Here is a 26,266-nt window from a genome sequence, read left to right as displayed (position 1 = left end):
TTCAATATCATCAATAACAGTGAAGATTTTCCATGCAACATGTAATCTTTGTTCTACATCCTGATCATGTCCTTGTAATGAATAACTAGAATGTGTGATGGTTAGGCTATTAATTCTGGGTCCATCTTTACAGAACTACCATGTGGAGAGGTTGGAGATGGTTCTGCCCCACCAGGGAGGACCCTCCAGCTTTGACAGTGTAGTCAGCAGATGCACTCCTTAGTGAGCCTCCCAGCCTGGATGCTGGGCTGAGAAACCCTATCAAATATCAGAGACCCACCATGCAAGAGACCTGCGAGGTCACAGCCTCCGAGTCAGTGGCTGGGCTGAAGTGATGGAATCATGGGGGCCTTGCTGACAAGCATCTCACAGGGATAGAGCTGCGTGAGCTCAGGGCTCAGGGCTCTGTCTTGGGGTTTCTCTGGGAGTGTTTTCCAAGGGGTTCAAGAAGTCAGGTCCCAGTGGTGTCCCTGCTCTCTTCTCAGGGTCTATTGCCCACTGCCCAGGTGTTCCTGCCTCAGAGACCCCTCCCCAAAGCTGAGGCCCCTCCTGCCCTCCCAGGGCCAGCTGTCTTACTAATTATTCTCAGAGGCTCAGTTTGGGATTGAGTCAGGATACACACGTAACTACAATGTTAACTTCGTGTTTCATACTTAAACTTAGAGATATGCACAGAACCGCACAGAGATATAAATTCCCATTTATACAAGTATGATATGTTTATCATAAAAAGTTAAATATCTTACACATGCAAAGTAGATTCCCAAACTGTGATTGTTATTTAACAGAAAAGAGACTAGTGACCCAGAGCGGTGACAGGTGTCCCTGACATCTCTGAGTTATTGGCAGAGATGCACTAGAATCCAAGTCTTTTGGCCCCTAGTCTTCTGTTTTTCCTCCAGGACTTGTTGGGTACTCAAAATAGGGGGTGTTCCATAAGAAATTTTCTATGAAGTCACCTTGGAAAAAAATGATAATATCTGTAATAATTCATTTTTCCTTACAGCCCCAAGAGTGGCAAGATTTGCAGCAATAAGACACCCATTGATTCCCAAGCCCTCAAAAAGAAGGTCAGTAAGGTGACCTGTGACCCAGCTGTACGTGCCATCCTCAGCAGCCTGTTGCTCTACATCACTGGCCATGAAGACGCGTCCCAGGGGCGGACTCCCACCAAGAAGGCAGAGAGTAGAGAAAGTCAGGTGAGCTGCAAGACTGAGCCCCAAGACACCAACCGGAGGCCCACACGCTTTCAGCTCCTGCAGGCCAAGTTCATGGGCACTGGCCGGGAGCCCTACCTCAAGAAGACCCGAGAGGTGGGAAAGCTGATCTTCAAGGACAAGCAGAGCCCAGGTAGGAGCTTGGTGACTGCCACCGTCAACAAGTTCCTGGAAAAGTCCAGGGAGGGGGCCAACGGCTCAGCACGGAGCCGGGAGCCCCTCTGTGGTGATAAGCCCCGGTGGGGCCTCCCTGTTGGGAAAAACACTGTGAAAAACATTCTGAAGAAGTTCTTGGCCGCAGAGGAGAAGGAGGCTGAGGAGAAGAGAGTGCATGAAAAGCCTCCCGCAGAGCGGCCCAAAGCCAAGGGCCTCCTGCCAAAGATCATAGGCAAGAGGGGCTCAGTCCTGTCCAAGCTGCGGGAAAAGTTTGAGCAGAGCAGTTGTCTTTGCTCAGAGGCCAGCATGTTGCTGCTCCGCACAGAGGAGCGAAAGAAAAAGAACCTGCAGAGGAAGAAAATGCACCGGCCCGAGATCCGCGAGCTCTGCGTGGCCACCATGGCCAGCACCTGCATCAGGATGCCCCTGGCCCACTTTCTGGCCTGCTCAGCTGAGCCTGTGCCAGCCTTCAGCATTGCCACAGTCGTCTGCAGCCCCAGAAGCTGGCTGTCCCACTGTGCCAAAATCAGACACTCGGATCAGGGACACATGCCCCGAAGAGAAAGAGGCAGGTCTCCCAATGCAGAGGAGACAGCACCCGGTGGGAACATAACACTAGGAAAGGGGCTGCTTGGGGAGGGGCCAGCACAGTCCTCAAAACCACAGGCCACAGCTTCCAGAGACAGTCTGGAAACAGCATCCCCTGGAGCAGGACCTGAGTGTGTCCACAAGCCTTCCCCCTTTCTTGCATCCCAAAGGGGCGAAGCCATTTCTGGCCTCGAGCCTGTGTTATCCCTACTTGAACCAGCCAGCCCAGGGTGCACCGGGGTATTGGGAGGTGACAGGATGCAGGGTCCTCAGGCAAGCAGCACTACAGATGATACCCAGGAAGCAAAGGGGGCAAGAGTGGGCTTGTGCCCTGGACCCTTGGGCGAGGGAGCGGAGGAGGCCCCTCAAGTGGACTTGATAGTTTGCAGTTCGGAGGATGAAACGGAAAGAGTGATTTCAGACTCAGAGCAAGACCCCTTCTTCGCCATCCAGAAGAATTTCCCAGAACAAACAGCACCAGGACATATCCCACCGCTCAGTGCAGCCACAGCCCAGGCCACCCAGCACACAGAGTCAGCCTTCGAGCCTCCCCTGATAACTGTCAAACTTCCTGTTGTCCATGAAATGCCACCCCCTCCTGTCATGCTGCAAAAGGCATCTGGTAGTGAAGACCAATGTCCCCATGTTCTGGGAGGAGAGAGTGTGGTTGAAAACATACAAGTGCTATTTCCCACTATGACTGAGAGTAAAAGTGCCAACCTGGCCAAGACCGGAGTGAGCAAGCTTGAGGGGACACCCGGGAGACTCAGCACCCCTTCTCAGCGGGGCTCACAGGCAGACCTCAGCCTCACAACTCTAAGGGGCGCTGCCAGTGTCCATTGTGACATCCCAGACACAGCTCCAACACTGAAACCACAGAAAAGTCCCATTGGAGGAAAGGAAAACAAAGGAAGTTTTGGGAATTCAAACGAGCTCAAGAACCATAAGGATATTTCAAGCAAGGATGTTTCTGAGCTCAGTTATGAGAAGCACCAGTTGTCAGAATCAGATGAAATGCCAATCCGTGATGAAGACAGCCCATCCCATCATCCCACAGCTTCGGAAAATCGTCTGAGAGGAAACAGCCGCTCTGTCCCTGGGAGTCAGCTAGTGCCATCGTCCAACAAGAATAACTCGATGGCCATCCCAACATTGGTGGCGGCACCAGCCAAGGATTGGACAAGTTCTGAGAGCGTGACCACAGTGGACAAGAACACTCTGCATGAGCAAGAACGCAGGAAGCCACAATTAACTGACTCCGCCCTGCCCCTGCTGATGGCTGAAGGAAGCCCCAACCAGGATCTGGATGAGAACAGACCAAGCTCCTTCAATGAAGGCCCAAAACCAAGCATTAAAGCCCCCAGGTCAGGGACAGCTACAGGGGCCACCAAGAGTCACACAGCACCAGCGCCAGGTAACACCCTGAAACCCAAAAACAGTATGTCCGAAGAGTGGGACACTTCGCACAAGGGGGAATGCAGCTCCTCACCAACAAGTCACAGTTTTATAACAGAGGATCTCAGTCAGGAACCCACCTGCCACCTCTTCTTGACACCCGGTGAGCCCTCAAAGCTCCACAGTAGCAGTGCAGCAGAGGGACGCGTCTGCCAAAACTTGGGGGAGCGCCCACGTTCAACCTCACAGTCTTCGGAGGCACTGACCGCTCTCCCACAGGAGGTCACTGGCCCTGAGCTCATGCCTAACGAGTCCCGAGTGGGGGTTTCAAATGAACCAGCAGCAAGCAAAACAAATACCACAGCTCGAAGCAGAAATACTATAGCTGCACAAACAAGTCCTCGGGGGACTAACACAGAGTCCCCGGTTCCAACCTCAAATCTCCCTGTGCAACAGGGAAGCAGTGTAGCCAGGTCTCTGCACCACAGTTTGGGCAAACTGCCCTCACCTTCTGAGAACCAACAGGCCAAGGACGAGAAGCACCTCATGTCTGAAAAGCAGCTTCCTCTCAGCACTGGGGTTTCCTGTCAGTTTCCCTTAGGGCCACTGACAGCAGCAGAAGGGCAGCAGGTGGATGGGGCACCCCAAAAGTGTCCTGACCTCCAGGCATACCTGCTGCCTGCATCCCGCGTACAGTCTGGCATCCTAGAGGAAATAAATGTCGGGAAGAGGCCACAGCTACCACAGGCAGGGCTGGGGAGTCAAGAGGAGGGGGCCTCAGGGCTGGTGGGTCTGAAGGGTCCTGGACAGAAGGGAGTAGCTCCTTCGGACCAGAAGGCCACATTGCATGGCTCTGAAGAGGCTCAAATACAGACCAGGGATGGCAAAGTGAGTAACATGGTGACTGCTGAAGTGGAGACTCCCTGCCGACACGCTGAGACAGGTCCAGAACATACACCAGGACAATGGGTGAGGACTAGAGAGGACCCCACTCAAGGACACAATGCCCACACTGAAGAGAACCAAGCACCTTCCCCCCTAGAAATGGCAGGGCGCTTGGCACAAGCCCAGGACGGCAGGGTGGCATCCCACAACTCGGTGCAGCCCACAGGCAGCTCTGCAGCAGTGGCGTCCCCTGCAGGTACAAGCTGGAAGTCCCAGAGACCAGCCCCTAGGGATGGCGAGGGGGCACCTGGAGCGCGCCACGAGGTGGGAGAACACTGTCATGAGGTGGCCAAGGGCCAGACGTCCTCCCACCCCGAGCCAGCACAAGGCTCTGCAATGCCGACGCCTGAACCTGGGGGCTGCCAGACACCCCAAGACCCAGCCCAGGAGGCACCCCCAGACATCCCTGGGGTAGGGAGAAGCTCTTTGGATCTTGAACATCGAAGAAAGTCAGCGCATTTGGCAAAATACAGAGCCCAAAGCTTTTGCGACCAGAGGTCTTTTGATTTGTCCTTTCGGCCCAAAATTACCAGGGCCAACGACACGTTTGAACTTGCAAAGTGAGGGCCCCCAGCTTATGAGCCATGGACATGTCTAATGACTCAGTTTTTGCTCCTCACTCAGGTTGTAGATTGTTTTTCCCACCTCCAAAGGAGCACAGCGTTGAACGTCCACATTCAGAGAGGTCTGTGTAGTCCTTTCCTTTCACTCTTACAGTAACTGACCCCAGGAGGATTGAAGTTCCGTAACTCAGCACATTCTTACCTACATGTGCTGTGGAGTTCTGCACCTTTTGCTTAGTGCACGTGGGCTTCTTCCTGGGAGACCTGAACAGCGAGGATGAGGAATGTGTTAGGCACACCAGGCGTTTGTCTACCACGGACCTGTTCTTTATTTTACTGGAGGCATCTTCACTTGGAGTGCATCCAACCACACACTTCTATCCTCTCACAGTGTTGTTTTTAGCACTTTTACATTTGGTGCTGAACTTTTCACGTGTCCATTCTGTCTCCTCATAGGGGGCTTGGACCAACTTTGGTCTTTGAGGGCACTTCTTCCCTTGCAGGGTCCTCAGCAGGCACAGATGTGGTCAGCCTCAGACTGTGGTCCCCACCTTGCTCAGACACAGCCAGTGCCACCCCCTCAACATGGTGTTGGGCAGGTGAGTGCCCCGAACCAGGACCCACGATACAAATGCAGGCACCTGATCTCGGTAACCCTGACACATTCTGGAAGAAGGGCTAAGAGCTTCAGTTTCCCGCAGCAACTCCCAGTGGGATGGCTTGGGTCCATGACCCGCATCTGGCCAGGATGAAGGTCAGGAAGACGAAGTTAGGATGTTGGGATCCGGGCTTTGGCACCTCCTCTTTCTGCTTAGGAAGGTCAACACCTGGGCTCAGCTGGGCCAGAGCAGCACAGACCACAGGAAACGCCTGAGTCAATTCTAGAAGAAGGTGAGGATGCAGGTCGATTAAAAGGTCATTTTCAACACTGCTTCCAGGTGCACACAGTCAAGGACGGTTTCGTTCAGAAAAACGGGTGTGGTGAGGAAAATAAAACGTCAGCCTCTGTGTTTCACTGTCATCACAGCAGCCTCCATGGGGTCTCTGAGTCCTGCTGGGAACCTGGACAGCATTGCTGGTTAATGACACGAACACAATGCTCTCTTGTCCTGCTGTTACTCTCCTGAAAAGCATATGAGTGTTTCCCACACTCCCCAAGATGTTATATTATTCCAGTTTATTTTCAGTCACTAAGATAATGCCTTTTCAGTCTTGAATAGTGTATAGCAGTATAAGGAAGGAAATAAAATCGCCGATAATAACACTACCTCAAGATAATTTTTGTTACTACCTTGGACTGTTTTTCTTTCTTCAGCATCTCTTCTAAAGCACAGACACAATTGGGGTCATACCTTGGGGACAGTTTTAAAATCTTAATGTTACAGCACATGCATTTTGGAGAGCTGTGAAGTGGTCTTTGAAAACCTGACATGTGTGCTGCTCAATTCATTCTGTGACACGGGTTTTCAGAAGGAACTGACGGTGTGACTCTCCCCGCTGGCCAGCTCACTGTTTTCGATGACATCCTCTTGTGGAACATGGATTTCTGCTTTTTGAAGACTTCTTGATGTTTGCTAACTTTGCAGCTGAGCAATTTTCTAGACAATCTCTACTTGTCCTGGAGAATCTTACTTTGACATGTGCTGTAATCATCCTTATTTGATGTCAGTGTTCATTTAGAGGAGGGTGTTTTCCGATTTACGATTTGCTAGGGCGCTTAGAAACAACTGGGTTTGTCAGTGTCCAGGCTATCCATGCCGAGCCTGGGCCGCTGTGGTCTAGCCATCCAGGATGGTTCGGCCCGGTGTGACCAACGTGCATGGTGTCCTACGTGGCACTGAGCAGGGTAAGCAGGAATCGTGAGGTCCATGCGTGATCAGCTGGGCTCATTTCCTGCCGCCCTCCTCTCGCTAATCAGGCAATTCATTTAAAAGCTGGTGGATTGGAAACTCCTCAACTGCAATGTCAGTCCCACAGGAGCTCTCAGATGGGCTGGCCGTGGACCTTGGTGCAGGGTCTCCCTTGGGCACCCTTCAGAGGGCACCTTGGGGTGTTCCTCTGTAAAGCAGGGACAGCGCTCCCGGCTTACACATGAAGCTGTCTGCCTGATTTACTCATTGTTAGCAGCATGCGCTGGTCTATGTGACGGTTACCTACATGGACAGAGCACTGCCCTGTGTCTAGCGTCTGGGCACCTGGATGAAGACCCCAACTTGTTGGAGGCAGAACCGTAGGGAGGCGCCTCATTTGGCCTTTTGCTCCCACTTGGGGTTGAGGGCTGCCCATGGACAGGACTGGGGCCACTGGCTCCAGTGCTGTTCCCTGTCCACTAGAATAGGGTGCTTTTTCTCCAAACGCATGGACTCTGGGGGTCCAGCGTGCCCCTACCCGCCCCCCCACCCCCACCACCAGAGTTCTGGGAAGTCTGCATCTAGACTTGGGCAAAACTCAAGAGGCTCATGAGACAAATATTCAGGGAGGGGTACCAGCAGAGGTCCACAGGGGCTTGTTACCGCCCCATCCACCACACCTGTTCACAGCCAGGGGCCTCTTTGCTGGCGCTGGGAAGGTGACTTCCTGCTTATTTTCTTTCTTTCTTAATACTTTGTTTCACAAAGGATTTGAGGCACTATTTGGCAGAGAATGTGATGACCGACAGAGGAGATAAAAATATTATATTTACTGGGAGTTCCCTTTTTAAAATAAAATATCTGGCAAGCACAGGGGGAGTCTGTGCCCCAGCCAGCAGGCCACGTGCTCAGCCTAAGGGGCCTTGCTCTTGTGTCACCAAATACAGTTGCAGGTTACATTGCCCTGTATGCCAATGTTGGGGTGTCACCATAGAAAAGAATCGAGAGTGATTTTTCATGAGGACTTACGAGTGGTCAGTGCACCTTCACATTAGGTCAAAGGATAGCTTTTGAAGAGTTTACACTCTTCAAAAGTCATGTCGACATGACTGCCATTTCTACAAAAGAAAGACTGACGTGGCATCCTGGGTTAAAATAATTATTGCAGAGGGGTTTTATTTTAAATTAAAACCCACAGTAAATATTTATATAAGCTTTTTGGTTGACATACTTGATTTTGCATGTCAGAGTAGCTTACACCTCACGTTAGGTTTTTACAGCTCTTTCTACAGTTTACAGGTGCATCTGTGAGCCAGCCACATGTATGGTGCATACCCTGCAGGGAAAGTGAGGGGGGGCTCATGCAGGAAACATCAATCGAAGAATCACGAGTGCACTTGTATTTCAGATGGTCCATCGGGGAATGTCAATCCTTAGAATTTTACAAATTCAGCATCACTTCTGTATTTTTTTAATGAAGGCATCTTTGCTGTTTGAGTTATGGTCTTTTAATTATTGAATTATGTATTAACCCACAGCTCAATGTTCCGTTCCTTGTTTTATCCTCCTTTGTATACAAACTCTAAAATGGATTCATTAGAAATTACTAAATATTATTTTGTTGTAGTCTCTCCTTTGAACTTTTACTAACTTTATTCAGCTGAAAACAATTTTAAAGAAAGAAAATAAAATATATTGCCCATCACAAATCTCTTTCTTGCCTCTTTGAGGGGCTGCATGAAGGAGGTAGGAATTTCATGTCAGCTGTGGGGTGAGAAGCAAGCACAGAGAGTAGCAGAGCCCCAGGCCACGGTGGGTGTGGGGAGATTCAGTCAGCAAAGGAGAGGAGGGAGGCTCCTGGATCTGGGAGGCCCTCATGTGAAGAAAATCCCTCCGGGTGCGCTTGGGAAAAACAAGCAGCAGGCCTTCCCAGGATACTACCTAGGCTTTGGGCGAGAATAGAGAAGGCTGCTCCCCAGGCCAAGTGTAGGCAGAGCCTGGGCGCCAGCTGGGCTGAAGAAAGGGCAGCTCTGGGAGATGCTTGGGACAGACTGCACAGGAGAAGAGGGGCATAGGGCACCAGGGGTCAGGGCACAGCAATTCCATGTCCGCTTCCTTCCAGGACGTTCAGAGAAGCTGCTGTGCCCGGACCCAGGCCTGTGGTTCTTAGCTTCCTGGAAGAGGAAGAGCTCATTCATCTGTAGTGAAGAGCACAAAGGCCATCAAAGGGGGTGAGCCTGTCTTCCCCTAGCGATCTCAGCGCACGGGGGTGGCTGAGCGCTGCTCCTGAGGCAGGTTTGGAAAGACGCGGGCACCTCTTGTCCTGAACCATTCCTTAGTGACAGGAGCTCCATGGGATGAGGTCACTGTGTCCCCTCTCCTTTTGCCCAGGAAGGATTTCTGATAAGAATCTATATAGCTCTCCAAAAGCCCACAGATAATTCAGTTATCTGATGACAGAGGACTGGTTTGGCTGAGATCCACAGCCCCGGGTGATGCAGCAGAATTCACTCCAAGGTTAGGAAGCTACTGGACACGCAATTTGTGAATCTACCCTACACCTGTGAAAGAGTTGGCGGTATTTTCCCTAAAAGAATAAAGGGACCTACAAAGAAAACTGTTTTGATAACTCAAAACATTTCTGACACCAAATGTGCGGTTTTCCACACCAAGCCATTCTCCAGGTCTCTGAGATACCCGGCGGTGCTCTACAATCGCATTCAATTCTGATACCATCTACCTGATTAACACAGACATTATAGGTTAAGAGCTCAGCCCACAGAACCGCCTCCACTTGAGATACCAATTGCAGTATTGGGTCCCTAGGTTTCCACACTTCTGTCCAACCTGGCTACAAATCGGAGTTCCCATGACCCCCTCCTCAGGTTTGATAATTTGCTATAACAGCTCACAGAACTCAGAGAAACACTTTACTTACTATTACCAGTTTATAATAAAGTATATTATAGAGGTTACAAATGAACATACGGATGAAGAAGTTCACAGATGGGTCCCGGGAGCAGGAACTTCTCTTCCTGTCAAGTTGGGGTGCACCACCATCTGGGACATGGACGTGTTCACTCCAGAAGCTCTCCAAACCCTGTAGCCTAGGATTTTTATGGAGGTTCCATTAAGAGGCATGATTGATTAAATCACTGGCCGTTGGTGACTCAATCTCATGCTCCTCCTACCCTCCACGAGGTCTAGGGTCGGGCTAAGAGTTCCAACCCTCTAATCATTGGTTGGTCTCCCTGGCAACCAACCTCCCTCTTCAGAGAGTCACCTGGTTAGCGTAAACTCATGTTTGGTGGGAAGGGCTTATTATGAAAAACAAAAGATGCTCTGCTCACCCTATCACTCAGGATATTCCGAGGGTTTTAGGAGCCCTATGCCAGAGACTGGGAGCAAAGATCAAATACATATATCTCATTAATCATGTTGGGGAGGAAAAATTATCCTCTACCCCTCAAGGTTCTTCTGGCTGGACTAATAATCAAATTAACACAAGACAGCTTAGTAGGAGAAAAACAAATTAAAGTTTAATAAGGTGTATACCTCCTGTATATGGGTACATTGGAGAGACCCCGGAAAAGTAACTCACCAAAATTGTGGTAGCCATCACCTTAAATACCACTTTCAGCTAAAGACAAAAGATGTTGGGGGTGGAGAGTCAGTTATGGGGGGTTACCAGGAAAAGCACAGTAAAAACAAAGGTAAGTGATAAGACAGGAGTGGGTAAACAGGAACGAGGCTGGGGTGGGGTCGGGGGGCAGCCATTTGATGGAGGGGTGGCTCCAACTTAAATTCATATAACATATGCTAAGGTTTTGATAACAAGTTTAACCGCACCTTCCCCCAAGCCTCCCCCCACCCAACAGACAAAGCTGAACACAACAGAAGGTTCCACTACAGGCCGAAGCAAATACATCCTGGTTAGAAAAGTATAAAACCCCAGCTAAACAGAAACTCAGCACAGCTGTCTACCCTAGACCCTAGCAACAACTCTGATGGTGTTTCTCTTTTTAAATGAGCTTTCTGACTTCTATTCCTTTGTGCCTCCTGAATTCTTTCACAACTGTGAGCAAGCAGTCATGACAGTAAGGTTGTTACACAGATTTAAAAATCCATGCTAGGGGAGGCAAGCCCAGTGCAGTGAAGGAGACACCCTTAAAGATGGAGGTTTCCCTTACAGTGTAAATGTCCTTTCACAAAGGATACCTTCTACTAGGTTTTCAGAGCTTCTCTCACATTTGCTATTTCTTAAAATTAACCAGACTAAAATACTCAATATCCCAAAGAGGCACATTTTGGGGTGGCAATCTGCTCCCCTTCAGTCACAATGTCACAGGGCCACAGTTAGTGTTGTACTGAGCTACAGAAAGAGAACTACCTTATTGTTTTTCTACATTTTGCAGTTCCCCACAGGCAAATTGTGGCCCCTCTGCACGGAAGCCCAAACGCATGACCCACCCCTCATGGGCCTTAGTCTACAGTCTACAGCTGGGCTCACCCAGCATGGAGATCCCTTCAGCCAGGATGGGGACAGTGAGGATCCAGAGCCCACAGTAGGGAAACACAGTTAGCCATTGCCTGGTTCCAGTAGCATAGAGGAAGATTGTTCTGGGGGCCATGGGAGGACCCGAAGTCAGCTTGAAGACCTCCTTACACTCCCGCCAACGAGACTTTGGGCTACTAAATGCCACCTGCTACGTCCCTTTCTGCTGACGTCTGCTGGGACGGATTCCTCTCCTAGCCAAGAACTAGGCATAGTGCCACAGCAACACCCAACAGAACACATGTGCAGACAGTGCCTAAATCAGGACACACACACACACACACACACACACACACACACACAAAATGTAATCCGACACTGGTCTATCAAACAGACAAACCTCCCCACCTACAATTTTTTTTTTTAAGGAAACAGTAACACTCAGTACTTTTGAGAGTGTGCTGAGACAGGCATTCCTGATGGGCCCCAAATTGGTGCCTCCCTTTGTAAAGCGACTTGGCAATCAGTATCAAGAATCTTTAGAAAGTGTGGGTCCTTAGTCTGATAACTCTACTTTTTTAGGGATCATATTAAGGAAATATTTTTTCATAAAAATGTTAAAAACAATCTGTTCAGTGTGATATTATTCAAGACAGAGACAGACATGACAGAAATGTTTGTCCACTAATAGAGGCTGGTTAAGTGAATTATGGCATATCTGTTCAGTGAGATAGATGCAGTCATCTAAAATCATGCTTGAAAATAATTTTGTGAAACGGAAAATGTCTTATCATTTAATGTATAAAATCCAATACAAAACAGTAGATCCAAACATGTAAAATACAGGTAAAAGGAAGAAAACAAACAAACCGAAAAATACACAGAAAGGCAGGCAGTGGTTAGCTGTGGATGGTGGATCTGTAGGTACTTTCTTGTCTTTACATTTGTCACTATTTTCTAAGCTAATTTAAATGCATGGAGACATTTTTATGACCAGAAATTAAGTACCAATGTTTTCAAGAGTCACAGGACCCGGATAAGAGCTGCATAGACCCTGTACTTCTGTTTATAGTTTCGTGACACTGCCCAAGTTAGCAAACTTCCAGGTCTCACTTTCCCATCTTTAAGTTGGGACAGTAACCAGCCCTGCCTGTCAGGTTGCTGGCAGTCATGTGATCACTGGGTCCAGAGCTTGGCAGGGTGGAGTCTGTGATGGAGTTATCTTGGTGTCCCAGAAGACACTTTCCTGATGGCACCTTAAACAGGGGATGGGCCCATTTCAACTTTTGAATCCTGTCCTGGCCTACTCTCGTGAGGAGGGGGGTCCTCTGTCCTCGTCCACCCTCTGTACTCATCCAGGGGAGGCGCAGGGGCAGCTCAGGAACAGGACTCATGCGGCCATCACTTCCCATATGCCCCTCAGCCAGGACCTCCCCAGAATCCTTAGTCCTGGTAGTGACCGAGCCACTGCCGTCGCCGTGGCCACCAGAGGGCACTGTGGGCCCCGGGTAAGGCCAGCCCTGAGATCTGCAACCTGGGGTTTTGCTAGACCCAGAGTGAAATGAGTGAGCACGTGAGGGCCAGAGCACGCGAGACCTACACCACTTTGGTGAGCACTGCTTCCAACTGGGCATCATGGCTCGGGGCAGGCACGCAGCTTCCTCCAACCCTTCCCAGAGCTGGACTCTGCACTACAGCGGAGCAGCTCAGGCTTGGGGGCTCCGGCCTTCCTGTGGGGTTCCAGGGAGTTGCTGTGGCCTTGGCACCAGGGAACCTGCAGCCAGCTGCCAGCTTTGAGTCCTGCCTTGCCACAAACTGGCTGCGTGGCCTCAGGAAAGTTCCTTGTGTGTGCATGAGCATGCACGGGTGTGCGGGGGGTGGGGGTGCCTGCGAGATGGAGGGGGTGATCCTCGTGTGCATGTGGGCGCATGCACCACAGCTTCCTTCACCCTAAAGTGAGAATCATAGCACCTACCTCATGGGGCTGTGTGAGCACTGCGTTAGGCGCTGTGCAATCGGCACTCAGCACCACCTGGCACAGGGCGGCCGTGAGTCTTACTACAGCCGATTGTGGGGCCTCCTAAGCTCTGACCAGCAGTTGTCATTTGGGAGCTGCCAGTCCAGGCTCAGCACTTCCTCTCTGTGGAGGATGGAAGCTTCTGACACTGGCCTGGCATAACTGAGCTGACCGATCGGACCCTCCTTAGGAAATGTTTCTGCTTCTATCCTTGTGGCCCCTGCCCCTGACAGGTGTCAGTGACAGGGTTTTGCTGTGCCAACAAGGATGTAAACCCACCTCCTTCATCCTGTCCTTTTGTCTGTGAGAAAGTCACGGGTACCAGATTACTCAGTCAGCATCCCTGGTCCTCACAGCTCAGGTAAACAGGTCACATGGCAGGAGGCAAAGCCGGGGTCAGACACGCAGACACCACACAGTGCCCTTCTGGCACATTGAAATCACTAGTGCTCCTCCAGATGTGTGAGTGCAGGAGTTTGCCATCAACACTCTTTGCTGAGAACGAACACATAAATTCTACTGTTTATGTTTACCTCCCATTGGTGGCAAGTTCTTCTTATCACTCTCGATGGAAACCTTAGCACTGTGCGGTTTTTACTTTTCCTGAATGCTCTCAGCTCTCTCTAGCTTATGACTCAATTAATATTTCCCCTCTATGCCTTTTCTGAGAAAAACATGCCTGTAGGAGACTGTGAGTCTCAGGCTTATTCCTAGGAAAACTCAACAGATTTTATGCGGATACTCTCTTTTTCAGATGTGCTTTTCTTTTCAATGGCTTTGGCAAATGGAGGTTAAAAGTTTTGGGCATGCTCTGAGGGACCCTTTCCTTCCAACTTTCATGAAGATTAAAGAGCTGCCCGCAGGACCTCTCAGAAACGTATGACCCTCACTACTTCCTTCTCCATGCAGAGAGATTTCTTCTCACCACACCCTGACCCACCCAGACAGAAATGTGTCCTGTAGGCTCAAAGAGGAAAATAGAATCAATCAAAATTATGTCTTGAGCACCTCCCGGCAGTGGAAAGGTTATGTGGGCTACAAAACTATTTAAAACCTCCCTGCACTGCAGCATGGAGGGACTTTGAGGACATTTTGTTAATAGAAATAAGCCAGACACAAAAAGACAAATACTGTGTAATTCCACTCATATAAGACCCCTGGAATAGTTAGATTCGCAGAGACAGAAAGTAGAATGGTGGGTGCCAGGGCTGGGAGAGAAGAATGGGGAGTTGTTTAATGGGAAGATCAGAGAGCTCTAGAGGTGGATGGTGGTGATGGTGGCACAACAATGTGAATGTACTCAGTGCACTGAACCGTATGCTTAAATGTGGTTATGGTGGCAAATGTTATATGTTAAGTATATGTTACCACAATTTTAAGAGAGGAGGAGACGTCACTACATGGCCCTGCACTGATGGACAGGAAGGGGATGCAGCAAGGTTGAAAGGTTGAAGGGTAGCACCTGAGAGGAGGAGAGGAGAGCGGGCCACCAGCGGGTCCCTTTCCTGCACTTGTGTTTGGAATAGCTGAGAGCTTGCAGCCCCCACGTGTGGAATGAGGGGTTGCACTGCCCAGCATGGAGGTGGCTGTTGAGAAATGTCAACAAGTCTCTAAAAACAAACACCCTCCCGAACTTTCTGTCACTTCAGACTGTTTAAATATTCTTTTTCCAAGCAGCGTCTCCAAACAAATCCTGGGACTATAAGCACAGTTATCTTTTGTTGATTCAATTCCTTTGAGTCATTGTGAACAATTTGCTTCACTGTTTACCTGAAGGAATGGGAAATGCATGAAATTAACTTTATACTTATTTGTTCTTGAGGCCCTTCATCACAGCATTCAACCGATGCAAAACTCTCCAAGGAATCTGATAAAACCTTTAGGATGGTACAGTAACAATAAAAGAAGAAAAAAGCAAGCTTCTGTCAGGTTGAACGTTTTATGACACATTTGTTCCCAAAATTATACAGGTGACATCATTTCGCTTCCTAAGATAGAGCTCAATGGAGGAAAAAGAAATACCTAATTGGTACTGAAGCTGACGTTCATGAAGACCAAACATCAGCTACAGAAAATCTAGTAAATTCTAAGCTAAAAATACCCTGACTCCGAGAGATACCACTATGAGATGTACACTCATCTACAGCTTACCATGGAATTAGCAGAATGGGGACATCTTTAGTGAGAAATCACTACCAAATACTGGTTACTCCTGATACAAATACCACAGTGGAAGATGAAAACTGTAGTAATTACACAAACGGGACCAGTAAGGTCAAGCTCTGTTCCTGCCCAGTTTTTAGTATTGAACATTTGACACTGACGTGATAGGGCACGCTCCAAGATGCTCTCATAGAGGTAAAATGTCATAAAGTAGAATACATTGCCTCTTATGGAGTGGAGCAGGTGAATTCTTTCAGGATAGGGGTGAGGTTGAGAGCCAATGTCCCAGGATTCTCCTTTTTCTAAGTAGGCTTTTATGTGGTTCACAGAGTATGCCTGGTATTGCTAAGCCCGCACAGACACAGACCCAGAGAGCTGTATGAATAGCTCACAAATAATGTTATTCTGCTTCCATTTGCCATCATCACCAACATGTCTTTAAGTGTCACCTAGTTGCGGGTACTGGGAGCTAGTCACAATGCAAAGAGCCCCACAAACATTGTTCCTGCCTCTAAGAATTTACATTCAAAGGCACCTCCAGGAGGCTGCACACCAACATTGTAAGGAGGCCTTTAAAAGGGTGTGTGCATTGGGGTTGGTTTCTCTTGTGCACTTTTCCATATACGTGAAAAATTACATAATTAATTTTTTAATTAATAGTTTCAGGCGTACAAAACAATGTAATAGACATTTACATCCCTCACAAAGTGATAACCCCCCCCCCATCTACTACCTCTCTGGCATCATATGGCTGTTACAGTTCCACTGACTATTCCTTATGCTGTACTACACATCCTGTGACCATATATATATATATATATATATATATATACATATATATATATATATTTAACATTCATTATTGTTCAGCTTCAGCTTCAGGTGTACAATGCAGTCATCAGGCATCTACATTATCCCTGAGGTGGTCTCCCTAATAAGACAGGTGTCCATTGGATACCCTATAAAATCTTTATAACATTATTGATTATGTTCCCCAAACTGTCTTTTGTATCCCCGTGACAATCTTGTGATTACCGATTGTGCTGTCTAATCCCCTCACCTTCTCCCTCATCCCTACCCCACCTCTCATCTCGCAAACCTCAGTTTTTTCTCTATTATCTCTGAGACTGTTTCTGATTAGTTTGTTCATTAATTCTATTCCATAATTAATTTTTTTAATCTTAAGAGGAAAGCATCTGGAAAAAGGGAATAGGAGAGCGTAGTGAAGAATACCTTTTCTTTTCGCCTCAGTTCTGTTGGATTTCAATTTTTTTCAGCAAGCATTTATAACGTTGTAATAATGTATTTTTGAGGAGTTTCTGGCTTGAGCAGATAGATTACTTGGTGGTGCCCCAAAGCAAGGTAGGAGCCACGAGAGGAGCACAGTGTTTGTGGGGAGATGAGCTCAGTTTAACTGTATTGAGTTGGAGGCACACTCTGGGTATCTTGGTGGACATGTCCATTTGGTTGCTGAAAAAATAGGACTACAGCTCGGAAAAGGGGTAGCAGCTGGAGGTAAAGGTCTGGGAGTTAGCACTTATTTCAGGAAAGAAAGTGGACTCAGCACTTTAAGAAGATGTGAGCAGAGACATCAGAGGTCTGAGGAAGGTGAGAGTCTATGTTTCCCAGCATGGCTGTCCGTGGGAATCACTTTAGGGATGTTATAAAAATCCCCAAGCCTGCACATTGGCCTAACAACAAACGTAGCAATGAAATCTCCTCCTGGCCCAGAAATCCTTTCCAGAAAGGTGGTAGAGAAAGAAACAGTTGTATTATTTTGAATAAGCATAAAGCCAGAATGTGGGGTGCCTCACAGGCAGCTTGCTAAGAGATGGCCAAGACAGAAAGAATTCCACCCTTTTGTGTAGTTGGGCTGATACCACCCATGACATACGTGTCCGTTGTCTTTATCCAAAGGAGAAATGAAACTCCTGTCTTTTCAACAAGAGGAAGTTGCATCTTGCAGACGAGCTCCTGGGCTAAGGTCCTCCAGACAGGGGGACCCTCCTCCACGTTCCCATTTCAAAGACAGCATTCCACACCCAAGAAAGACATCCTAGGACACAAACCTGCCGAGAGGCTGCTTCCACTTTTAGAAAATTTTACATGTATCTCAAGGAGGGTGAGAACATGCCCGGTGTTGAGTTTTTTAAAAGAAATGCTGATGAGGCGAGGCATTTCTCACTCCCTCTTGGCACTAGGGAAAATTTTAAATTAAAATTTGTTTTTCAGATTTGCATTTACCCTTATAGTAATCACAGTGGTCTTGAATCAATTTGTTTGATGGACTGGCTGACCACAGAAATCCTTTGGAAGTTTGTGCTCTTATGTTTGAATACAATTTGGATACGACCCTAACTCCAGCTTCAAGTATTTATTTTAAAGTTAATATTCTAAGGATTGGGTTACTAGTCTAGATTGTTGATATTTACCTTTGTGTATTAAAAACATTTCCCATTGGCCTTGGAGGACCCTGTGCCTTGCCTCACTGCTTCCTAACCTAGTAAGTCCTGATACCTCTTCCCCTGAAATCCAGGTTTAAGTAGCAGAGTGGGACCTCCTTTGCATCTAAGGCAAAGGATGCTGTCAACTTTGCGAGGGTGACAGAGAGGCAGGTGCTCAGGCTGTTAGAAAACATCAAAAGAAAAAAGCTGAGAAACAAAGGACATTATTGTGCTTTCGGACTAATGACCTTTTTAAGAAAAATTCTCAAGAAAAAAAATCTCTTTACTGCTTGTTTAAGGAAATCTGGGTCACAGTGTTTCATATGCCTTCAGGATAGGATTGCCAGCTAAATACAGAATGCCCGTCAAATCTGAAGTGCAGTGTACATGAATACTTTGCTAGTGAAGGTCATACTGGATGCCCTATATATGTATTTTTTATTTGCTAAATCTGTTAGCCCCATTTCAGGTGTAAGTGAAGTGGATTTCTCCGGGTATATAACTTTTGTGTCGTGAATCTGGGACAGTTTTAGTTTATATTGTTGGTCTTAAGTTCCAAAGTTAAGAGCGTCATTTTTCCACAGTAGAAATATTTTTTACTGTGACTGCATTTGGAGATAGGGCTTTTAAAAAGGTGATTAAGTTAAACTGAGTTCATTAGGGTGGGCGCTAATCCCATAGGACTCGTCTCCTTATAAGAAAAGGTGATTAGGCCACAGACACGCACCAAGAGAAGACCATGTGAAGACACAGGGAGAAGATGGCTGTTTGCAAGCCAAGCAGAGCGGCCTCAGGAGAAACCAACCCTCTCAGCACCTTGATTTCGGACTTCCAGTCTGCAGGACTGTGAGAAAATAAATGTCTGTTGTCTAAGCTACCCAGGCTGTGGCCCATTGTTACAGCGGCCCGAGCTGAATAATAAAACACTAAAACTTGGAGGTTCTATTATGAAAGGAAGAAGAGGAGAAAGGATGGTGGGGATCACAGTATCTGCTGAGTGTGATACCTGCCCTCCTCTGATGTCCTTCTGACTTTCCCGAGGACTGTCTATCAGGGTGCAGTTTGAGGCAGAAGCCTACTTCTAGCTCTCTGCAGTGCAGACTCCCACCATCCTTCAAGACTTGACAAACAACACTTGCTGGGTGGGGCTTCCTTCACCTGCCCAGAAAGAAGTACCTGCTCCCTCTCCCGAAGTACAGTATCTCGTACAAAACCTTATTAGGGTCATTACATAATACCATGTTGTATCACAATATTTTTCTTTAAAATGTTCATTTTGTCTTATTATAAAGATAAATCTTGCTTATGGATAACACTCTTATAAAATTGTCTCCAAAACCAAATCCTAAGCTTCCTGTAATGCCAAGAGCCTACAAAATAACTGGCATTTGAATCTGTATTGAAAGGATGAGGGAAGAAAAACCAGCTGTAAGAGTCTGACTTATGAACCACACTCAAAACCCATCTCCTTGCTTTATTTATAATCAAGCCTCTCACTTGTATAGGTCGCCCTGCAGCTGTAAATTACCCTGGCAGAGTGGAGAGCCAGAAGACTTTGGACCTGCCGTCTCCCTTAACTTGTTTTTCTTCTTTAAAGATCTTCATGGAAAAAAGACTCTAAGGTGGCTTTCTGTAAGGCAAGTGGGGCATATGGGGCCTTCTGACCTGGGAATCTACTCTCAGATGAAAATGTACATGAAGCCCTGAGTTGAGGAGGATCTGGAACAGGAACAAGAAAACAGCCAGCATTCGCTCAGCACGTTCCGCACACCAGACGCTGGCTAAGCCCCTTTCGTTTTCTCCTTGAGTCCTTCTGTGCGCGAGGTGATGTGACCCGAGGAGGGTCACACACCCAGAAGCAATCAGCTGAGACTTGAACCTGCAAGGTCTCCAGGATCCAAGCTCTTACCCACTGCAGCCTTGGGGAGAGTGGCTTTCCCCAGCCCAAAAGACCCATGTAGAGTGACCCTGTGGTCTGGTGTTCCGGGAACAGTTCCGTTGTTGCCTGTGATCCCAACAAAATTATTTCACTAATTGTCCTGGCCTGAATCTCACCTATAAGGCAAAGAAAAGGGCGGGAAGGACGGAAGGGAAATTTGCCCTCAGAACAAGGTCTCTTGCACTTGCTCAAGGAAGCCACCCAGCTCCCACTCAGAGAAGTGGGCAATTTGTGGGATCACTGGAAACCTCATAATGTCCCCACATTGGTCATTTTTATGTCCTCATCCTAGTTCCTTCCCCTTTACTCGTAACATCTGCATGTTTCCCTGCAGGAGCAGAAGGCCTCACAGGGACCTGTGGGGGAGAAAGAAACTTTCCTCTACCCTTAAGGTCCTTTTGGCTTGTCTAATAATTAAACAGACATGAGACAGATTAACAAGAGAAAAATGCCCCACATTAATTACATATGTGGGAAACCCTCAGACACAGGAGTCAGAGACCCCACATCCATGAGAGGTTCAGAGACAGAAAGGGAAAATGAGGCATATGTGACATTCTGAACTAAGCACGGGGTAACGTGCCTTTGGGCTTCAAAGGGGAGGAAGGACCTTGGCAGGATAATAAGAAGAGCAGATGTTCAGTAATTAGTAGTTGCCCTGCCCTATAGACAGGTCATACAAAGTTATTTCTGGTGATAACTCTTATGATGGGCAAGGCCCCTAATTTAAATTCTTTAATGGCGAGATAAAAGTTTTTCATGAGCTCCAGGGTCTCAATTGCCTTCAGCTCAAAATAATCCACATGCCAAAGTGGCACATCGTGGGGACGCCTGTTCTGAAGCCCGTCAGACCTGCTGAGTGGAAAGCGTATGTTTTGAGCACATTAATCCCCACGGTCCCAACAGGCTTGTACGGCTGGGTGCTGGCCCTGCCTCAGACCGTGGAGCAGAGGTGTACAGCAGGCTGGCTGGGGCCCAAGTCAAGCTAGGGCTCAAGACAGAAGGATCCGCTTCACGGACCTCCAGCTGCGGCCCTCTCTTGCCCCCTATAGGAGAAGGCATGACTCATTAACGGTTTAAATACATTATGAAAAATTTCAAACAGACACAAAAATCCCTTCATGTGCCCAGTACTCATCTTCAACAATTTTGCCTTATATTTTTCATCTACCCTCTCCTTTTTTCCCCTCTTGCTGGAATATATTTAAATTCAGCTCCAGCCTTCATATAATTCCACCTATAAATATTTTTTTGTCAAATAAAAACAAATCTGGATTTAGTATTTTATTCAAAAGGATGATTGCAAATGTTGGCAGAGTGGGGGACTACTGCCATAGTGAGAACTCTGGAAGTTTCTCAAGAGCTGGTCTCAGAGAGATTTTCTTTATAGAGTAGTAAACCAGGTAAGAAAGAGCTGGGTGTGGAGACTAAGTTGAGACAGCAGACTGAGCAGGTTCCCTCCAGGCCACCTGTTCTCAGGAGGGGTCTCTGCTGGCCCAGGCAGAGGGTGGCAGGGGAGAGAAGCTGTTCCAACTGAAAAGTGGGGACCACAGTCCAGCTCAGGACCCATGATGCAAAAAAAGGGAGTGCAAACGGGTTATGTCTGGCTTGTCCTAGATAAACAAAGGAACACCCTGAGTCTCATCTAAGTCAGATGGGGCTGGGCTTCTCTGCAGGGAGCCATTTTTGAGAATACAATGCGAGGGGTGCTTTTTAACCTTTGCTGTTTTCCAAGATCACAGGGCTCAGAAAGCTCAACACTGTCAGTTTCCATTAAATAACAACAAGCGTGTACATATATATTATACATATAATACATATGTGTATTATATATTACACAAACATACACAAACATATGAGGTGTGATCTAAACATACGGTGAATGTTTAAATTTAAAAAACTGAATACAGTAAAAGACACATTGCCATTAATCCCCCTCAAAATACACCCCCTCACTTCAAACACACTTATCCCATCATTCTTGCTACTTTCAGAAGCAGTTCTGGAAGTCCTCTTTCGTGAATGTCTTTAGTAGCTCTCTTGTGGCTGCCTCAATATCCTGAATTGATTCAAAACGTTTACCTTTCATGGTCATTTTGACTTTGGGGAAGAGCCAGAAGTCAGTCACACAGAGCCAGATCCTGTGAAAAAGGTGGATGAGGACACACTGTAATGTTTTCATTTTACAGAAATTGCCATATACCAGAAATGATGTGTGACATGGAGCATTGTCATGATGGAGGATGATTTACGACATACTTTAAAACATACCTTCTCTCACCTGCCTTTCTGTTGAATGGCACTCGGCAGCAGCATTCACCGTATTTTTTTTTTTTTTAATCACACCTCGTAAATACCAAGTAAGGGTTTAACAATATCACATAAGTATCATTAACACACTCAATATTATTAATAGTTCCTTAATCTCATCTACTTTCCAGTCCGTGTTAAATTCCCTTGTAGTCATCAGCAGTATCTTCTCTCTTGGTTTTGTCGCCATGCGTAGCATCTGGTTGTCACTTCTTTCAAGCCTCTGTTCATCTATAGTGGTATCCCCATCCAGCCTGCTGTTGGACACCGGGTCACGTTGCTGTGCGGACCCTGGCTCAGGGACCAGCCCTAGGAGCTTGTGAGAAATGCCATCTCAGGTCCCCCCAACCCCACCTTGTGAACTAGGATCCACATGTCACCAAGTCCCCGGGTGTCCTGGGCCCTTCAGTCAGCGTCTGAGAAGCACTGCTGTCATTCAGGTAAGACATCCTTCCCTGCTGCCCATAGTTTCTGTGACCGGGCAGCGTGCATAGAAGCTCAGCTGGCTGGCTTCAGGTCCAAAGACATGGCAAGGAGACCCACGGTGGCACGGCCATCCTTTGCCTCACATTGGGAAGCACTCGGTGTCTCAGGGCCCGCGGTAGTGCTCTGTGATGGATAAGCAGGTTCGGATGTTGTTACATTTATCGCTCCAATAAGACCCCCAGGTCTTAAGAACTGTCACCCAGATATTCTGTTAGTCTCGGGGAGACGGCACTGACAGCAGCTTCTACAATCAACTAATGAGAAGAGGAATTCCTGCAGGAACAGAGGCATCTGTTGGGTGGTGACACACGCTGGCGGTGGCCCTCCAGGCTCTTGGTGCAACTTCCCCAGAGGAACCGGGTCCTCTGTGTGGGAATTCTCACACAGGGGGCTGACAGCGGCCCCTACAGTGCTCAGAAGCTTTAATGATGCCAAGCGGGTTGGCCACACAGCCTCACTACGAGCACGGGGAAGAGATGTGCCGGGGACACCAGGTGCTGGCTGCCCTCTGCACAGGCTGCACACTCGCTCCTGGGGTGTGTGCACCATTGGGTTCCCTGACTCCGGATGTGATCTATCTGTTGCGGATCAGCGTGGCTGCCAGATTTGAGGAAAGGGAGTCTGGCCAGGAATGTGGCCAGGACACTCAGAGCACAGGGCCTGTGGAGGTGGTGCAGGAAACGTGGACCTGTCTCCTGTTCCTAAGGGGGGAGCTCGGGCAGATGTTGTGGGAGGGCAGGTTGGGGTGTGCGTGTCCAACAGCCCTTAGACTGCTGGAGGCCTTTCTAACTTCATTGCCTTCTGGCTGCTGACCATCCCTGCCTGCCCTGGGCATCAGTCCTTTCTCTCGCTGTATCTTTCCTTCCACTCTTCCTGGAGGGCAGCCCTGCTCTTATCCAACTTGCTTCTGACACAGAATGCTCACACTCTAGTTTTATCTGGCCCGAAAATACACTCTGTCTGGGGAACCGCCAACACACTCACGTCCTAGTGCATGCATCTTGTGTTCTGTGTTTCCTGAGGAATTGGGTGGGAGGGGAGTGAGGCTGGAATCCTGATACCCATCAGGAGAAGGGCAGGAGTTAAGGTAAAGGAGGGGCCTTGAGGAAGCAAGAAGTATCCACCAGGACTGCCAGGCAGGATGGAAGTGGCGGAGCTGTGCTAACAGGGGCTAGAAGCCGGGAGGTTTGGGGACACAAGATGCTGAATGCAAGAGAAGTGGGGAGCAGGAGGGTCAGATATGCTCATAGAAACAGCAACAGGAAGTAGGAAATGGGGTTTGGGCCCCAAAGAAAGGTCAGAATGAGGAGGGGGGGCATTCAGGGAGCCAGTTCAATAAACTGGTAGCAGACTGCAAAGGAAGGGAACAGAACACAAACAAGAGGACGGGGGTTGGGTTGGAGTGGGGGTAGGAGAGGTGACTGTGCCTGTTCTGTTCTGTAAGATCCAGGAGAGGCAAGCGTAGTGTGGGCCTAGAGGAATCCCCCACCTTGGTGTAGAGATAAATCACCCTATTGACGGACTTTTGTCTGCAAAAGAAAAAACCATTGTTGGGAATGTGCCAAGTAGGTCAGAACATGCATCAGGGGTCTTTGAAAGAAGTGACACTGTGTCTTTCAAAAGCAAAATGCTGTAAACTGAGCCGAAAGCTTGAAGAATTTTCCTAGAACCAGCTAACTAAGAAGGTTGGCAGAACTGGCATTTGGGGTTATGCTTACCCAAACACTAAATTTCCTATAGTTTTCCAGGGTTTGGAGAAGCATGAAAATGGACAGACTGACAGCCCCAATTTAGGGGAGGTGTGTTTCACAAATTATTTTCTAGGTCCCTTGTTTAGCTCTTAGGTGGAACATTCCTGAAAAACCAATGTTAAGTGCCCAGGCTGATTCACAAAAGCCCTGTCAGACTTGAAGTGGAAAGCTGAGAACATTATTTCTACCACACCTCGCCATGGCTTAGGAGGACTTTTCAGGAGAAAGTGTATTTGGAGTCTCAGAAAGACATTTTCTCAAAGGTGGGCTGGTGACTGGTGGAGTGGGTTCCCAGGCACAGGACGGTGGTCATGTGACATTTGCAGAGAAGGAGTCTTTCTGATTTGCTTGATTGCCTACTGTTCTGAGCCCACTAAAAAAAAAAAAAGAAAAAAAAAAAAAAAGAACCCCTGGGATGTGGACTGAGTACCTTAATGTATCTTAAATCCTCTTTTATCTCACCACATTTCCGAAGCAAAATTCAAAACACAGTTTTGGCAAACTTTCGATGGCCTCCCAGATATGAAAAGCAGTTTGGACATGGTTTTCAAGCCATATTATTGAAATTTCAGGACAGTATAATGGTGTACTGGGAACAAAGGAGATACAATTGAAAAGCAAGACAGCCCTGGAGTATCAAGGGAGGAATGGCTGACTGCTTTTGTTTGGTGGTGCTTTCCCTCTGAAGTAAAAGGCAGAGGAAGCTGTTCATTTGCAGAAAATACTCTTGAGTTGCCTCATGCTCCCAAGATTCTGGACACAAGCCTTTGGGAAGCTACAGCCAGAGGAGGGAGCCCCCCCACTTCTTCCATGCTTGGGGAGTGGAGCAGATGCCTGAGGCCATTAACCCCAAGTCACCCCACATGGCAATCCTACAGGGCACAGCATATCCCTCGCTGCTGGGCCACAGCGAGCCTGTTCTAAAGACACTGTAGCTCCTGGCAGGGTTGCAATTTTCCAAGGCCCGGCTCACTGCTGTTGGGGTTGGAAGGAGATGTCAGGCGGGAGGGAATGGAACCCCCTCCTCCTCGAGTCCGGTTTGGGGAAATAGGAAGGGACAGGACAGGTTTCTCTAGGTCGGTACAGAGATTATGATCTCTATTTTATGTTGTTTTCAGGTCTGAAGTGTAGGCGGAAGGAGAGCAAATAAAAAATGACTTGCTTTTTCTGCATAAAATAAAAAACGGGGTCACAGGTCTGAACTCTGGACTTTGGACTTGCTGGGCACTGAGGTTTGAAGGAATCTCGGAAGATTTATCTCCTCCAACCTTTACTCGAGGCCTAGGAGGTCTGAGGATGGGGACACGCCTCACGCTCGCCCAGCGAGCCCCGCGGGCCCTGGGATCTCGTCCCCGGTCCTCCCATCCTCCATCTCCCTCATCCCGTACCCGGGAGGCCCCCCCACGCCCCCCATACCACCCTCTGGTCCCCATCCTGCTCCCGCAACCCCTCAAGCCGCCCCATCCCGCTCCTCGGGTCCTCCATCTGCTCTGCCCCCCCAGCCGTCCCTCTGTGTCCCCCGCTACATCCTCCCACTCTGCCCCTGGCTCCCCGATCCCCTAGTTCCCAGAGCTGCTTCCCTTCAGGTATGGGGAAAAAGTAGTGGGTAGGCTGCCACGGCTCCTAGGCTCCACCAGCCTTCCACTACGCCCTCCGCAGGAGCCGCGGGAGCAGGTGCAACGCCGCGCCCGCCCCTTGCGTCCTCTTGGGCCCCCCCCCGCCCCCCGCCCTCCCCTCCCCTCCCTCCCTCCCTCCTCCCTCCCTCCCTCCCTCCCTCCCTCCCTCCCTCCGCCCCAGCCCCCTCCTCCTCCCTGTCTCTCTACCCAGGCCCCCTCCTCCCTCCCCTCCTTCCTGCACTGCCCTTCCCCTCACTCCACCCCAGCCCCGCCCCAGCCCCGCCTCCCTCCCTCCCTCCCCACCCCATTCCCAGCACTGCCCCCCCACCCT

At 48.5% G+C, this 26,266-nt stretch overlaps 1 protein-coding gene across 1 annotated transcript in view; it reads left to right on the top strand.

Annotated features, from left to right (window-relative positions):
* Positions 1–8,423, top strand: part of ADPRHL1 (ADP-ribosylhydrolase like 1) — a 37,527-nt gene extending 29,104 nt beyond the window's left edge. The window contains exon 8 of the mRNA XM_019746598.2: positions 1,007–8,423. Coding sequence (XP_019602157.2) covers positions 1,007–4,865 — 3,859 coding nt within the window. The 3' untranslated portion in view covers positions 4,866–8,423. The remainder of the gene's footprint in view (positions 1–1,006) is intronic.
* The last annotated feature ends 17,843 nt before the right edge of the window (positions 8,424–26,266 follow it).

The sequence above is a fragment of the Rhinolophus sinicus genome, linkage group LG04 (genome assembly GCF_036562045.2).
Source record: "Rhinolophus sinicus isolate RSC01 linkage group LG04, ASM3656204v1, whole genome shotgun sequence".
NCBI classification, from domain to species: domain Eukaryota; kingdom Metazoa; phylum Chordata; class Mammalia; order Chiroptera; family Rhinolophidae; genus Rhinolophus; species Rhinolophus sinicus.
Note: the sequence above shows the minus strand (reverse complement) of the source record. Positions and strands in the feature narration are given on the sequence as shown.